Below are 16,990 nucleotides of genomic sequence, written 5' to 3' on the forward strand. Positions count from 1 at the left end.
ATTTGTTATTAGAGAAACTCTCTGATTTTTAGGCTAATAGATGACTTTATGGAGTAAGTAGAAGTAGGAGTAAAATGTATCTTACAGAATGTGTGGTTCTCTGTGGTATGGAAGAGACAGGAATTTTTGGGCACAGATTGATGTGGAGTAATAATATTTTAGATCCCTGATATCTCCAAACCCTCCTCCCAGCATCCTTGCTGACACTGCTTTGTAAACTTCCCTCATGCTCCTGATCTCTCATTGATTTTTTTTTTTATGTTTTCCTGACAGCTGGCCCCAGAGAACACTCTGATGTCCTTCCAGAAGGCAGTGGAGCAGAAGGTGTCTGGAGTGCAGGCTGATGTGGTACTGAGGTGGGTCAGGGCTGCTCTGTGGATGATCCAAGCAGGAATGGTCCAGCATTTCCAGAGTCTGGGCACTGCAGCTTTTCCCTCTGGGAAGGGCTGTCCTGGAGAGCTCATCCAGTGACTCCTGTCTGTCTCTGGCAGATGCTGCTGATCATTTCACTGAGGGGTGGTAAAGGGTGGGCTTCTCCAAACGAGGGAACCTGGATCTCTTTGTTGTCTTCATTTGCAAGAAGGCTGTAGTTCATCCTAGAGCCTGGTTTATTCCAGTAAAACACAGCCAGAGCTGCTTAAATGTGACTTCTCCTGGGATACCCCAGGTGCAGAAAGAGCAGAAATTCTAATTTGGCTTTGTTGCACAGCAAAGTTTTCACCACCCTTGACAAACCATCCCAAGAACACACCAGGAGGAATCTCTTCCTTCTCCCCTTCCTTTGGCATGACTCTTTAGGGAAGGAGGGTGCTGACTGTCAGAAACTCATTCCTTGCTGGCAAATGTTGAGCTGAGTGGCCAAGACCAGTTAGAATTTAGAGAGGGGTATTTCCAGAGCTGTGCTTTGTTCCAGGAGTTAGATAGTTCCTTAATATTCCTTAATATTCCTGCTCCCAGTTTGTCCCAGTACCACTTACAAAGACAAGAAAGACTCAAAGCAGATATTTCATTTTTTCCCTGACTGCTTTGAAGGTTTGTGTTGATGGACAGATATTTTTGCCTGCTAGAAGGAAGTTTTATTTTTAATTGCTTTCTTTTTACTTTGTATAAATTTTTTGGAGAAAAAATTATTTAAAAGCAAGGAATTTCTTCCCACTGGTGAGTGGAAGGTCACTGTGGAAGGGTGGAGTATGAATTGGGATGTATGTTATGCAATTTTTGTATTTTCCAAAATGAGTTTATCAGCTGCTGTGAGGGGACAATACTTGAGTGTCCAGCTGCCAGGTGAGCACTTGGCTCTCGTGGCTGCATCCATTAACACTGGCCAAGGAGAAAGGTGGGCTTTGGGAGGAGGAGAGCTGGAAAAGCTCCAAGATCCTTCCCCACTGCCACTCAGCAGCACTCCAGGCTTCAACAATGCCCTTGATGGCCCAGCTTCCTGAGCCTTCTCCAAGAGACCCAGGTGCCTTCAGAAAAAGAGGATCCATTGATTTTCAGACTGAGAAGTGGGAGATTGGTGCAGTTGGCCTTGGGGAGGGTTTGCAGCACAGCACCCCTTGCTGTCCTTATCCTTCAGGAGATACTTTTGTTCCTGTGGCTGGATGGCTCCATCCCTCCTGGAACATTTCCATGTTCTTCCAGACATGTACCAGCATGGGTGGTCTGCTTGGACAGGCACTCAGAGCCATCACATCCTGCTGCACACCCACCCCACATTCCAAAGCACTTGGAAAAGACAGCTTTGCTCCAAGCAGCCGGAGCCCAGAATTGCTGCCTGTTCCTCTCCCTCTTCCACCCCCTCCCACATCTCTTCTTCTAAAGCTCAGCTTGCTGTCTCTGAATTCCTGCTGCAAACCTGGGCCTGCCAAGACCCTGTGGTTGGCCCTGAGTGGTGCTGGGAGGGAAGGATTGGAAAGGATGGAGCAAATGTCAAGTGCCCCAGAGGATTTCTGCACTGTGGTTAAGGCTTAGCAGTGCTCTGCTCTTCTGTGAGATGTTAAACTCGAGCTCCTGGCACTTTTTAGCACTCCACACTCTTCATTCTGCAGTTGCTGAGCTTTTTTATTTTTTTAATTTTATTTTTAACTGTATTTATTAAACCCTTTGACTGCAGCAGCGTGGGATTGCCGTGTCAGCGGGTTGCTTTGGGCTGGGGGAAGGAGGTGCCACAGCACAGGCCAGAAATAGCAAATAAAGGTGCCAATGACCTTTGTCAGAAGGGACTTCTTACAATTTTAGAGGATGGAGCAAATGTTGCCGCAGTGGTAAAGCTGAGATGACATTTGCTCCATCCTCTAAAACTGGGTTTAATTTTCCCTCTGGGAAACAGCTCTGGGTTGTCTCCTAATTCAAATGGGATTTGTTATTTCACCCCATCATTTTTCAGGCTTTTTCGGAGTCTCCTGTTAGGAACATGGGCTTTGGAAAATGTCATTGCCACCAGGCTGGGTTTGTCCTGATTCCTGGGTGCAGACAGCTGCACCCCTGCCTTTGATAAAAACTGTCACTACCCTGTGTGGTTCACCACTGATCTGGTCACAGAAAATGGAGTGGAAGAAAGTTTAAAGAGCTTTTTTATGCTTTCCAGACCATTATTCTGTAATATCCAGATGACTTAAAAACCCCAGGGCATGCATTTGTCTGCTTAGTTTCATCTGAGAGGTGTCAGGTTTTTTTCTTTTTTTAAGCATGAACTTAAGTCATGTGGGCACAAAACCAGTTTGCAATTGGAGAAGGCAATTTCAGAGCATTTTTGGTAGTTTGGGAGCCTTGCATCTTGCTGGAAGCCTGATGTGAGAGGCTTTGAAAATTCCTTTTCCTGCCTGCTGTGTGTTTGTGTGTGTCCGTGCATCCAGGGAAACCTCTGATGGTTTTGGGTGCTGCAGAAGCTTTGATGAGCATTCAGGGTGGGTGTTCTTGTCAAACCCACCTGAGTTTTACATATTTTAGGGGATAATGGGGAGAAGTGGACAGTGGGGAGGCATGGACAGTGTTGTGTCAGTGACTGCCAACACCCAGCAGGTATCTAAGAGAGCTTTTGAGGATGCTGGGGTGGTTTTAGGCTGCGTGAGACCTTCCCAAGGATTTTGATGTGAGAGAGACTGGGGTGGGAAGGGGAATTTCTCTCCTCCACACCTGTAAGGGGTTCTGTGTTTGCAGCTATGATGGGGTGCCCTTCCTGATGCACGACAAGACTCTCAGGAGAACAACCAACGTGGAGGAGGTGTTCCCAGAGCGCGCCTACGAGCACTGCTCCATGTTCAACTGGACTGACCTGGAGAAGCTCAACGCTGGCGAGTGGTTCCTGCAGGTGGGTGCCATGGAGCCATGGGACCCATGGGATCACAGCTCCTGCCAGGTCCCATCTGGGGGAATGGTGTAGGTCCATCTCCTTGGTGGTGTGGTGCAGCTGGACCATGTTTAGTTCTGTCTCTCCTAAACTTAGGCTTAGTCTAAACCATTTTGTCTTTCTGTGCCTCTTCTGGAAAAAGGGGCCTCAAGCCTGGCTGACACCACAAAGAACTTCAAGATCTCCAGTTATAATAATTTTTTAATGTGATTATAAAAATGACAGGAAAACCAGCATGTTATACACTGTTCCCCTTTGTTTTAATTCAATTTTGGGACCATCATCTCCACAAAGAGAAAGTAAGGAAGTCTTTGCACTTTGGGCTTTGTGGCAGTAATCCTGGGATTGCTTTGCTTCCAGAATGACCCTTTCTGGACAGCTGGGTCTCTCTCAAGGGCTGACTACTTGGAGGCTGCCAACCAGTCAGTCTGCAAGCTGGAAGATATGCTGGAGGTGATCAAGGACAACACATCCCTGATCCTGAACTTCCAGGACCTGCCAGCAGCTCATCCCTACTACAGCACTTACATCAACATCACCCTGGAAACCATCCTGGCATCAGGGATTCGGCAGCAGGCTGTGAGTTCTGTGGGCTTGGGGAAATTTCCAAAATCCCTATGGTTTCCATGAATGTGTCTCTAGTGGGGCATCACTGGAAGTTGTGCTGGGCACAGAGGTTGGAATGGAGCACCTGCTACAGCTCAGGACAGGTTCTTTCTCTCTGGGTATAAGGAAACTGGTTCTCCCTCTTTTTTTAAGTCTCCAAAAGGCTACAACAGAGATGGAGATGAAGAGCAAGAGAAGGATCATTGAAATGTAGATGTGGGGATGTGAAGTGGGATTTCTCCCTCAGGTTTTTGGTTCCCTGTTGAAAATGCACATGGCTGCTTCTGTGCTGCTCTGATGCTTTGGTAGATGAGTGTCACTGAGTTATTAAGACTAGGCTGCTTGGGGCTAGAGAAAGGTGTTGGAATGGCAAGGGGCTGGAATGAGATGACTTTAAAGGTCCACTTCTACCCAAACCACCCTGTGATTCCATGACCCACTTTACCCCTTGCAGCCGAACGTGAGCTGTTGATGTGACGCGCTTCGGAATCACGGTGTGAGCTCGGGGAATTCCATGCCGTGGGCTGGATTTGGGAGCCACATTTGCCATACCCTGTGCCCCTTCTTGCTGCCCCACAGGTGATGTGGCTGCCAGACACGGAGAGGCAGCTGGTCAGGCAGGTTGCCCCTGGTTTCCAGCAGACCTCTGGCCTGAAGCTGGACGCAGAGCGCCTGCGGGAGAAGGGCATCGTGAAGCTCAACCTGCGCTACACCAAGGTCACCAACGAGGAGGTCAGGTACTGCCAGAGCCCTCAGCATCCCTCCCTGAGCATCCCAGCCTGTCTGCAGCACACAGGGATCTTTCCAGATGGATTTGCTCCTGAAAGCTTGAGCGGGGCAAGCTTTTCCCTGCCCATCATCCAGAATCCAGGCTGTTTCTGGGAAGGCACAGCTGCCTCTGACATCTCTACATGCTGCCTCAGGATATGATGGGCCTCTTTGAAATACAAATGTATGAATTGGCTGATTCTTATTGCACTCACAGTTCTGGGAAAAAGTGAAGGCCTTTCACACTGAGTTCCCTCAGAGTGCTGCTTCATCCTCATTTACAGCTGCCCTTTGTCTGCTCCAGAGCTGCTAGCATGGAATTTTGATTAGCCCAAAGTCTGGATATGCTTTCAGAAATTTCTCTTTGCAGAAAGAGAAACTCCTGTTCTGTATCACCTATTTAGCTCTTCTCTGTAATGGCCCTGGCACAGCAAGGTATTCCTGTGTGTGAACTCTGTGGTGTTTCAGCTCCCAGCTTTGCCCCCTTCCCCAGGGAGGGCAGATTGTTTCTAGTAGGGCTTTTCTCTTTTTTGAAATTCAAATTAAAGAGGTTTGCAGCAGAGAAATATCTCCAGAGGAGCTGTCTGGCTGCATGTCAGAGCTGAAGTAGGGAAGAGCTGAGCCTGCAGCTGTTTGGGAGCGTGGCCCTGTTTGGGGAGATCCAGCTGTATCTGTCTGCCAGCAGCCAGTCCAGCTGCTCACCCTTAAAACCAAGGTTGTGCTTTACCTGCAGGATAATCCCTGCTTATTTTTCCTCCTGTTTGCTCTGTCCCATGGAGAAGGCTCTATGCCAACTCACTCATCTATCCCAGTTTAGCCCCAATCTCCCATCAACCCCACCTGAGCTGTCTCCAAAATAAGAGCTGTCACTGAATGTTTCTTGAGCCCAGTGGTGCCCAGCCAAATGTTGCTGCAGCCCTGGTTTAACACAGTTCTCTCAATTCTCCCCAAATCCAGCACCTGGATGCAGCATTGCTGCAAGCACCCCTGCCCTTGAGCACCCCTTTGGAGCACCTTGTTCCTGCTGAGAGCTGGGAGATGTCCATGTCTTGCACTGTGTGCCCTTCCACCTCAAAGTGTTCTGCCGGTGCTAAATTGCAGGGATTAATCTGTGCTGCCCGTGTGATGGGGATTGTTGATGCTTCTGCTTCAGAGATGAGGAAACAGCAATTTATGTCAATTATCTGGGTACCAGGTAATTGCCAGTGCTTGGTTTGCTGCTGGCAGTTTTAGCTGCTTGGAAAATGACCTCAGGAGACTGAAAGCTGTAAGTCTGTAATTGTTCCCAAAGCAAGGGCATGGAAGTTGTAGGAGGTGATGTTGGAGACAGGTCTGCCAGTGTTTAATTAGCAGATTGCCCCCAAAATGTTCCAGGCGTCTCAGGCAGATGCTAATTTGCATCAGCACGATGAGATGGTTGTTCCAGGAACACACCATGTCCATCATTCCTGGGGAAGCATCTGAGATGGTCTGTGGCCTGTGCCAGACAGCAGCCAAAAGGTGAGGGAAGCTGTCAGGATCAAACATTGCCCTGCAGTGCTCACGAGGCACCCACACCCTGTTAAAAACTTCCCACAACTCAAACCACACAAACCCAGCTGGGGCTGATGGCAAGAGTTGGGGTTTGGTGGGGTCCTGCATGTCACCCTGTGTGTGCCCTGGCAGGGACTACAGCATGGCCAACCTGAGTGTGAACCTGTACACGGTGAACGAGCCCTGGCTGTTCTCCATCCTCTGGTGCGCCGGCGTCCCCTCGGTCACCTCCGACAGCTCCCACCTCCTCCGCAAGGTGCCTTTCCCCATCTGGCTCATGGTAAGCACACCCTGGCAGCCTCTGGCACCAGGAAATGCACTGGGGGGTGTGGGGGTGGGAGGTTTTCCAGGCAGGTTTGGCTGGGCTTGAGGGTTTTCCCTCTCTGTCCAGCTGAGCCCTGAGATGGTGATGAATTGGTGCTGCTCTTGCACAATCCCATCAGTTTGGGTGGGATCCTTTTGCACTCCCTATTCAACCCACATGATTTTTCCGGTTCTCCTCTGAGGGAAGAGCACCTTTGCAGACCTGCTGAGCAGCTGTTAAGAGTTGCAGGAGAAGCAGGAGCACAGATGAACCAGAAAACCAGGCCTCTGTGTCTTGGCCATATTGTTTTTTGCATGTTCTGAGTGTATCATTTTGCCAAAATGAGTTTTTTCCTTGTTCCGAATCCCAGATTGAGGATTTACCTCTGGTTACCCCATTGCTGGACAATAAGCAGAGACCCAGTGATGATGGCTCAGCTGGTGTGCTGACCACTTAGAGTGGCGACTGGAACCAGACCTACCAGTGCCTGAAAGGACAGAAATCACATTTACAGCATGGGGCTAAAGGTCCCATGCCTAAAAGGTCTCATCTGCGCTTAAAATGGACCCTACATGGATATATTTCCCTGTTTTCCCCTAGACTTGGATTCCCAAACTGCATCTTGCCCTCACCCTGAGGTTCAGCTGAGATAGGAAACTTTCAGCCCAGGGAGCTCTGAGAAAATGTCAGCACACAAAAAGGAGGGAGAGTTTCAAATTGTTCCTGTTTGCAGTTTCCCCTGATAGTTTTGGATGACAGCCTGGCATTAGGAAGGTCATAAATATTGTGATTTATACCTAACCCCTGCAGCTCTGTGCTTTTCTTGCTCCTCAGTGGTAACTCCAGCCATGTGTGGTCTCCCTGTGGTTGCACAAACCCAAATGTTTAAGGTCTGCTCTTGTTTTCTGTTTTCTTGCAGCCTCCAGACGAGTACCACCTAATCTGGATCACGTCTGATCTCATTTCATTTCTTGTAATTGTAGGAGTTTTTATATTCCAGAAGTAAGTTTGTTACAGCTCTGCTCCTGTGTGTCTGTGACCTGTGGTTTTGTCCAGATTGTCGGGTGGAGGTGGGAGAGAGGAGTACCCCGAGCCTCAGTTCTTGGATTGCAATAGCAGGGGAAATATTCATTAAAAAAATCATTGCAAACAATAATTCCACTCCCAAGGTGGGATGGAGAATTGGATGCACCTTTTAAGAATGAGAGATCACAACTTAGTAGTGTCAGATGCCTTCCTTGACTCCTAAAATATGTGGAAGAGAAACTGTAAATGCTTTAGGGAAAAGTATGTTGACAAAGACATGACAGTGTTTTAAAGGAAGAAGAGGGGAGGGATTTTGAGATTCCACCACTACAGTGTTCAAAAAGTTGTCTTAAATCAGTTTGTTCCTGTTTGGATGTAGAAATATTATGGAATCATGCAATGCTTTGGGTTGGAAGGGACCTTAAAGATCATTTAGTTCCAACACCCCTGCCACAGGAGGGAGTTACTATGGGAAATGTGATTCTGCAAATCAAATCTGGTGCTTAGTTAGAAAGAAGAAGGAGAAGCTCTGCTCCAGTAGCTGGACTTTTCTGCAGCAGAGGGCTTGCTCTCCCAAGAGCCCTGTGCAGGACAGAGCCCTTTCCCTGATGTTGCAGTTTCTCTACCACATGAAAGAGTTGCTAGCAGGGTTGAGGATGTCTCAAAACCAAATCAGAGCAGAATTGCCCAATTGCCACCTGCTGATGTGATTCAGCTCTGGGGAATGGGGCTTGGCATTTGGCCCTCAGTGTCTTGGTTGATTTTTTTTTTCTGTGTTGTTGATGGTTGGTTGGTTTGGTTTTTTTCCCCCAAGTTCTTTTTGGGGCACACCAGAGCTGCTTCCTTCATGCAAGGATGAGGGCTGGGTGGGAGCAGAGGCTTCAATGTGCTCGTGCTCTGTCCTCTGCATGGCTTCTCTCTCTCAGCCATGGTAGGGACTGCTGCTGCTCTTCTGCTCCAGCCCCAGTGACAGGATCCTGGCAGCCTCTCCAGAGGGGGAATACCAACTGTGATGACTTCTAACTAACCTTTTTTTGCCTCTTTGCCTTGTTTATTTTCTTACTGCTCTGACTGTTGTGCATGTTCCTCCTCTCTCTCTCTCTGCTGCATTCTGGCATCTCACAGCTATCACATGATCAGGTAATTCTGGTGCTTTCCTCCTCTTTCTCTTTTTCATTCAGCCTTCCTTCCTCACTTTCTTTCTCCCTCTCTGCTATGGCTTCACTGCAGATGGTCAGGGAAGGATGCAGCTTTTCTGATGCTTTCCAACATCTGGCTTCAGCAGGGGACTGTGAGGGTGTGAACATTGCACAGGCCATAGCCATGAGCACCAGGGAAGCCTGATGCTGAAGCCAGTAGATGTTTTGGAGGCAATCTGACCTTCTGTGACAATGATCTAAGTCGGTGCCTTTTAAAACAGCCCACTTCTGAGGCCACACTGTAACTGGGAGATTCCCAGAGGATGTAATGATTGGGAGATTCCCAGAGGATGTAATGCTTTCTCTGTGGAAATAATCCCATGTAAAATACCCCTTCCTTTCTGTATTTACCAGAGATGTTTGAGACCAGCCTCTATCCCAAAGAAAATCATGGAATCTATTCAATTATACCAAGTAGCACTTGTCTGGATGAAGGGGGCAGATAGCTGGAAAGGTTTGGCTCATCAGTTGGGATCTTGCTGAGTTGCACCACTGTGAAGCTGGAAATACCGTGTGGAAACAAAGAGCTCTGCAGCAGGGGAGGGAACTGAGCCTGGGGTGCTGGATTTGAGGTGCCATCAGTCAGAACCCCAGATTGCTCCTCATTTTGGCCCTTCCCTCAGCAGTCATTCCCAGCCTTTGGAGGGAAGTGCTGGCTCTTGTCTGCACTAAAGCCTTCACTGCCTCCCCACCCAGACTGAGCTCTTCACGTGTTCCCTTCTCCACTTCTCCTGCTCTGGGCCATGGCCTTGCACCCCTGAGCATTTGGTTGCCCCCATTCTCTGCCTTGGGGTCAGGGTTGGTCCCTGAGGTGTCCATGAGGTGCTTTGGTGTTCTGGTCCCATGGCATCTCCCAAACCAGGGCTGGGCTGAGCCCTCCTGTGGGTGCATGGAGGTCGGGTGCTCTCCCCTTCTCTCTCCCCTTGCCCATGGATGAGGAGAGGCAGGCTTTAGGCAGGAGCAGGCACACCAGGGGGACTCTGCAGCTGGCTTGGCTCTGTGCTTGCTCCATCTTACCACCTCAGTGCCAAACAACCCCATTTTTCCTCTCCCACCCCCTTCCATGGCATTGAGCATCCCCCCTCCGCAGCCCTCGGGGTCTGGCCGTGGCCCTAACCCAGTGTATGCTGTCTCTGTGTTGTTGTCCCAGTATTTTTTAGTCTGTTCCCACCCCGTGTCCGTCTGGTCTGCCCTGACGCCAGCCTCCCAGAACAGGACCTTCCTGCTGTCTCTGGCCTTTTTGCACGCTGCTGTCCCAAACCTGGGCCACCACAACAGAGTCCAAGGGGGTAGGAGAGGTGCTCTTTTCTATTCGACCGGCTTTTTGGAGACCCCAAGGCTTCTGAGCACAGCACAGAGTTTTACATGGTCTCTGCACGTGTTTGGGACTGGGCTCTCTGTGCCTCAGAGGGACCCCTCTCCTCCCTGGGATAGCTGGGGTCTGTGAGCAAGGGGTCACTTTTGGCCACAGAGTGACTTGATGCTGAAAATCCTGGTGTGGTGGGCAAAGAGAATACTTGCACCAATGTGTTTTGGTCCTGATTTAGAGTTTGAGGAGGATCTTGTACTGTGACATCTTGCAATCACATTAGTGGGATCTAAGGCAAAAAATGCAGGGGATGCTAAGGCAAAAAATATGTTCTTCCAGGTCAGAGTGGCTCAGTTTAGATGATGACGATAGAAGAAAAAAAAATATTTGTTTTATACTTCAGTGGTTTTGCCTCCTTGTGCTTCCTCTGCATTGCTTCTGTCCATGGGTCTGTGAGTTGTGTCGTGTTGCCATCCCACCCCTTCTTTTCTGTGTGGCCGCCATCTGTACCCTGCTCAAAGCCTGATTCAGGTCACCCAGTGTCAGGCACTGGGACTTGGGAAGGGGTGGAAACCCTACAAAACTGACACCAGCTGCATTTACGTGGGAAAAAACTGCAGAACCTCCTTTGTTGGTGTTGATTTGTCAGGCTGATGCCGTAGATCCAGGCTGGAGATTTGTGGGCTCCTCAAATCTTCTGCTCCTGGGGCTGGCTAGAGGGTTAGAAATAGAAAAGGTGATTGTTTTGTCACCTTCTCTTGTGTGGGTGAGCCACTAGATGGTGCCAGCAGATCAGAAACCTCATAAGCCACCCTAAATCCCTGCTGTGTCCTTATAAAAGTTCCAGGGCGTCCCTGGCTCTGGCAGGGAGAGCGGGGTTTGCTGATGGCTCGGTGGGGTGTGGGCTGTGAAAGCCTGGCCTAAACACCATCCCCTTGTGGTGGGATCTTGGGAGCAGCTGCCTTGGCTGAGCCCACCAGGCTGTGTTCCCCCTGTTCCACCTTCCCCTCCTCGTGGGGGTCTGCCACAGGGCTGCTCTCAGTGTCCCCAAGTGCCACATCCACGTGGCTGTTAAATCCCTCCAAAGTGGGCACTCCACCACTGCCCTGGGCAGGAATATCTTTTGGGGCAGGAATATTTCCTGTACCAAATCTAAACCTCCCCTGTCACAATCTGAGGCCATTTCCTTGCTGTGTCTCAGGTTTGAAACTTTTAAATTGTCTCTGAGCTCTCTTCTCCCACAAGCCTGACCACAGTGAGGAAAAATTTGTTGCTTCTTTGCTTGGCTGGTTCTCTTGTTCTGTTCCCTCTAAAAGTTTAAACACCTCTGCTCCTTTGCACAACTGGAGAGAGCTGTGAGACAGCTATTTGTGGAACTAGTTCGTGGATTTGTGAATCCATGGGTCTAATTCCCAGGTGGAAGTAGGGTGCTTAAAGATGCCTGAGGTCACTCATCTCTGAACATGCTCCTCCACGTGGGGTTGTGCAAGGGAGCAGAGGGTCTCTGGCACTGGGGGTGCTCCTGTTGTGCAGAGGCAGTCCCTGAGATGCTGCTCCTGCCTTGCAGGTGGCGCCTGGGCAGCATCAGGACCTACAACCCCGAGCAGATCATGCTCAGCGCTGCCGTGCGCCGCTCCAGCCAGGACGTCAAGATCATGAAGGAGAAGCTGATCTTCTCAGGTAGGGATGGGGCTGCTGGTGCCTCCCCAGCTCTCAGCCCACCGAGGGAGGAGCTGCTCTGATTCAGGGGTTTTCCTGCTGTGGGTCAGGGGACCGGGCTGACCTTGGGATATGGGCATGGCTCATGGGGGGTGGAATGGGATGATCCCTAAGGTGCTTTGCAGCCCAAACTGTTCTGTGATTCTGAGGCCCATCCCAGCAGTGATAAGCTCAGAAATCCTGCATTTAGCTTCCCTGTTTATCCCATCTCACACTGTCCCACATCTTCTCCACTCACCATTGTCAGAGGCCAAAAAATCCACTGATAATGGCACATGTGACCACAAACATGGTGATGAGATTGGGGTAGACCTGCAATTCAGGGGCATTCCTGATATCCTCATGCTCCTCCCAGAGTTTATTTCTGTTGGAACACCTTGGCAATGTGTCCATCACACTCCGCCTCTAAGAAAGATAGCAAAACTGTGGGCAAAGATGGAAATGTTTAGCTTTAAAAGGTTAAATGTGGTGCATGAAGCTGGAAAGCTCACCTTTGAGGGAATGTGAATATAATCCCCCCACCCCCTGAGCTTTGTTATGGGTTTTCTTTTGTTGTATTTAGGGTCTGGAGGTGCCCAGCAGGGATCAGGGTTTAGTGCTCTGGGCACAGACAGAGCAAAAAGGCAACATTGCTTGCTGTGTGAAATGGCAGCCAGAGGGGCTGAAAATCAGGTATAAATCCAGGGAACCCAGACAGGGAAAGCAGCTTGGCACAGCACAATTAAGCTTCCCTAACATGTCCTGGACATAAATCCCTTAGAGGTGGGGGGTGCAGAATGAAGTTTTGTGCCTCTGAAACAATTCTATTCCTGCTTGCTTAGGGTGGATGTGAAACATTAGAACCATTAAAACATTGGTGGGTGCAGGTTTTTCCCTGTGAAACCAGTGACTGGAGGAGCCAGACCTCTTCCAGGGTGGGCAGGGATTAGGTTCAGGTACTTTGTACCACTCTCCCACTGGTGACTTGCCCAGCCTGTGACAATGACATCAGGTGTAGGGGATGGAGAGGGGATGGCAGGGGACATCCAGCTCTGTTTTGGTGGTGGCTGGATTTTGAAAGGCTGAAATGTAGAGCTGAGCTCCAAACTGGAGGCAGTATGTTCAGAACTGGCTGTAAATGACAGCAGGTTCCTAATTCCCTGTAGGATTACAGGGATGCCACATGCTGGCATTGCTCAGCACCTCAGTTCCCCATCCAGGGGGAGGCTCCTGGGATGACCTCCCTGCTTTCTGTGCCCTTCCCAGAGATCAACAACGGCGTGGAGAGCACGGATGAGCTGTCCTTCTGCTCCGAGAACGGCTTTGCCAACGAGCTGGTGACACCCACGGACACCAAGCTGCGCATCAACTGAGGCTCTGCCATCCCTGAGGCTCTGCCATCACCTGAGGGCTCTGCCATCCCTGAGGCTCTGCCATCACCTGAGGCTCTGCCATCCCTGAGGCTCTGCCATCCCTGAGGCTCTGCCATCACCTGAGGCTCTGCCATCACTGAGGGCTCTGCCATCACCTGAGGCTCTGCCATCCCTGAGGCTCTACCATCACCTGAGGCTCTGCCATCACCTGAGGCTCTGCCATCCCTGAGGGCTCTGCCATCCCTGAGGCTCTGCCATCACCTGAGGCTCTGCCATCACTGAGGGCTCTGCCATCACCTGAGGCTCTGCCATCCCTGAGGGCTCTGCCATCACCTGAGGCTCTGCCATCACTGAGGGCTCTGCCATCACCTGAGGCTCTGCCACCAAGGGCTCTGCCATCCCTGAGGCTCTGCCATCACCTGAGGCTCTGCCATCACTGAGGCTCTGCCACCGAGAGCGCTGGCATCACTGAGGCTCTGCCATCACCTGAGGGCTCTGCCATCACTGAGGCTCTGCCATCACCTGAGGCTCTGCCATCCCTGAGGGCTCTGCCATCCCTGAGGCTCTGCCATCACTGAGGCTCTGCCATCCCTGAGGCTCTGCCACGCTCCCGCAGCGAGAGCCGTGCTCTCCTGCCTCCCTCCCTGGGATGGGAAGCTCTGAGGAACTGCTGCTCGGGCAGAAACCCGCTCCCACTCCCCACCACTGGCTGCTCCACCTCCCTGGTTGTGAGGCTGGGGGGCTTGTTTTTGTAAATATGTAGAAAATCTGAAATTTTTTTTGTCTTTTTTTTTTTTTTTGAGTGTAATTTTTCCAGGGCATGAGTGGAAATACTGTGTTCATTAAATCCTCAACCTTATGGCTGAAGTTCTTGGATCTTGATGTGAGAGCCTGAGTCCCCTTGGGGGGTTTTGGGAACAACACATTGGACCTGTGTCCCATTGTCCCATTTCTCCCCCTTTCCCTAATCCAGTTCTTCCCCCGGTGCAGCGACTGTGTAGCTGAATGTTGTGGTGTTCTTGTGAAGTGTTGATTTTGTTATGGTTTCTTTTGTTTTGTTTTTCCCCGTTCCCCTTTTCATGGGCAATGAAATTGTAGCTCTGACGCAGCAGGAGGCTGTTGGGAGAAGAGAAGTTTGCCTGGGAGAGGAATTCTTGCTGCTCTTCCCTGCTGAGGTTCAGAGCCAGGGAAGGGCTTGCACTGGCTCTGTCACTTGGGCACCTGCTCCTTGTCCCACCCTCCTTCCCCAAAGCCTGGCTGCTCCATGGGGAAGGGACTTCTTGGAATGTCCTGCCAGAGTTTTGAAGGCAAATCCTGAGCACTGGCTGCAGATTGGTCTCTGCTGGCAGCAGTTCTGGATTTCTATTTTTTCCCCTTTTTTTCCTCTCTTCTCCCCAGGCTGGGCTCTGCTGGGAGCCCCCATGGCTTGTGACAGGCAATGCCATGGGCACCAGCAGGGCTGGGATCTGGCTGAAGTGCCTGCCACTCCAAGTGGCATTTGCAGTCACTCCTTGCTTCCCTTCTGGGAGAGGAGCTGCTGGTGCACTGGGAGCTTCCCAAGGAGATGTAAATAGTCTGGAAGGCGAAGCAGCCCTGGGATATAATTTATTCCTGCAAGGAGACCTTTGCTCCTTGCTGTAAAAGCAGGACCTTTAAAGCTGCACACTCGTGTCCTCCAAAGGAGGGATGGTCTTGCAGCAGATGCTGATGGGATCTCAAGGCAGAGGCTCCCATCAGCAAATTTCCAATGCAAAAGGCTTTAACCCAAACTCTTAGACCAGAGGTTAAAAGTAAATGAATAAAATTTAAAAAAAGTTAAAAACTGAAAAACAGTAGGAGAATGCAGTCTGGGGAATGCTGATATACATCACATTCCACACCCAAAGCACGAGAGAAACAGCCCTGAGCAGTTTCTTCTTGTTTTGGAACTGCTCTGTCCTTTTAAGCTGAAGTCCTGTGGCATTTTGAAACCCTGAAGTTTGGGCTGTGTCTAAAAGTTGGGGGCAAAAGTGGCCAACCTCACTATGTGGAAAAAGCCCTTCTTTGATTATGACAATGTGAATTTTGATGCTCTAAAAAGCACCACCCAAAATCAATTGCATCTCCCCCAGTTTTTATGAGTGTAAGTGGAATAAGTTCCTCCTCTTACCTTCCCCAAATACTGTCCTTCTCCATGGTACTCTCCAGTCCCTGAAATGCAGCGTGTCTTGCTCTGCAGAACTGCAAGATTTGGTGGGTTTGAAGGGATTTTGAGAATAAAGTTGCTTCTCCCTTTGATGTGGTGCTGTTCTGAACCATTCCTGGTAGATTGTCATTGCCAAGTGAGAGATGTTGTTCAACCTCAGCATCTGTTGGTGATCACCTGCATGTTCTGTTCCTATCCTTGGAGATGACTTGATTGAAAGGTTAAGTGCTTCAGAGCTTGGAAATGATAAAAGCAAACCAACACAGAGTTGTTTTCACAATTAACTTTTTTTTTTTTTTAAACAAGACCCAAATTTCATGCATAATGCACTGACTGTTATTGTCCTGAATATTTGCTACCTTTTTTTTTGAAAAAAAGCAGAGGAAGATACTTTTTGAATTAAACTAGAGCTAGATCAAAATAAAGTCTGCATTGCTCTGTGAAATAAACTGTCAGTATTCCCCTGCCAGTCTGTCCTTGTTTTGTGTTATGGCACTACAGAGGCTCCCACTGCCCAACCAAGAGAGTTCTTCCATTATTTTCTGTATTGCTCAGCACTTCATTTTAACCCCAGGGGTTTAAAATCCCTGGGAGCAGTTGGAATCAAGAGCAAATCACACAAAAACCAGGCTGGGAGAGAATATGAAACCTTCCAGAGATTTACTTTTCCTAGTGCTTTTTTAATTTAACCCAGGACCCCTCTCTTCCCCCTAGACCCCATATTTTTAACTCGGGTTTTTTTTTCTCAAAAAGAATTCCCTGCCTAGGCTGGGAAAAAAAAAAAATCTCCAAATTATTTAGAGGATTTGGGATGGGTCCAGTTGGTCAGTAGGAGCAAAAACTTGGCAAGAAATTCCTTATCTCTTGGGTTCAGCGAGAGGCTCAACGTGAACACGAGTGAAAATACATTCAAAAATAAGAATAAAACAAATAAAAATAAAAGCAATAATAATATAAAAAACAATAATATAAAATAAATTTTAAAACAAAAATAATTTTAGCTATTGAAGCCCCAGTGGCGCTGCAGTCCCGCCGCCGCCCACCGGAGGGCGCCGCTCTGCACCGCCGCGCTGTGTCCGCCAGGCGGCGCCCGCGGGGCTTGGCGGATCTCGGGGCTCCTCCCGTTCCCAGCCGCGATCCCGGTCCCGATATCCCGGTTCTGATGCCGGTCCCGGTTCTGATCCCGGTGACAGGTGAGCACGGCACAGGAGGGGACACGGCCGGGCGCCATCCCTGTCCCTGCAGCGTCCAAACCCCGGCCCTGCCCCCCCTCACACAACGTCCCGTGCCACCCCGTGGCCGCCTTCGGCGCCGGGTTCTGTGCCACGGTGGTGGCGTCGCCGGTGGACGTGGTGAAGACGCGGTCCATGAACGCCAGCCCCGGGCAGTCCCGCAATGCCCTGAGCTGCCTGCTCGCCCTGCTCATGCAGGACGGCCCCGCCGCCCTCTACAAGGGGTGAGTTCAGCTCCTGCGAACCGGCCGCGGCACGGAGCCCCAAACACCCCGACCCGCGGGCAGGATCTGGGGGATCCCCGCTCTGGGGATGTCCCCGCACGTCCCCTGAGCCCCGCTTGTGCCGGCACGGCTTCGTCCCGTCCTTACTGCGGCTGGGCTCCTGGAACGTGGTGGTGTTCGTGTC

At 50.2% G+C, this 16,990-nt stretch overlaps 1 protein-coding gene across 2 annotated transcripts in view; it reads left to right on the top strand.

Moving 5' to 3' along the window:
- GDPD5 (glycerophosphodiester phosphodiesterase domain containing 5) overlaps positions 1-13,271 on the top strand; it is a 98,395-nt gene extending 85,124 nt beyond the window's left edge. For both annotated transcript variants that reach the window (XM_058825296.1, XM_058825295.1), the window contains 9 exons: positions 274-356; positions 3,160-3,310; positions 3,710-3,928; positions 4,535-4,692; positions 6,389-6,536; positions 7,480-7,562; positions 8,712-8,726; positions 11,662-11,774; positions 13,059-13,271. In XM_058825296.1, coding sequence (XP_058681279.1) covers positions 274-356; positions 3,160-3,310; positions 3,710-3,928; positions 4,535-4,692; positions 6,389-6,536; positions 7,480-7,562; positions 8,712-8,726; positions 11,662-11,774; positions 13,059-13,165 — 1,077 coding nt within the window. In that variant the 3' untranslated portion in view covers positions 13,166-13,271. The remainder of the gene's footprint in view (positions 1-273; positions 357-3,159; positions 3,311-3,709; positions 3,929-4,534; positions 4,693-6,388; positions 6,537-7,479; positions 7,563-8,711; positions 8,727-11,661; positions 11,775-13,058) is intronic.
- Positions 13,272-16,990: the final 3,719 nt, after the last annotated feature.

Source organism: Ammospiza caudacuta, chromosome 2 (assembly GCF_027887145.1).
Source record: "Ammospiza caudacuta isolate bAmmCau1 chromosome 2, bAmmCau1.pri, whole genome shotgun sequence".
NCBI lineage: Eukaryota > Metazoa > Chordata > Aves > Passeriformes > Passerellidae > Ammospiza > Ammospiza caudacuta.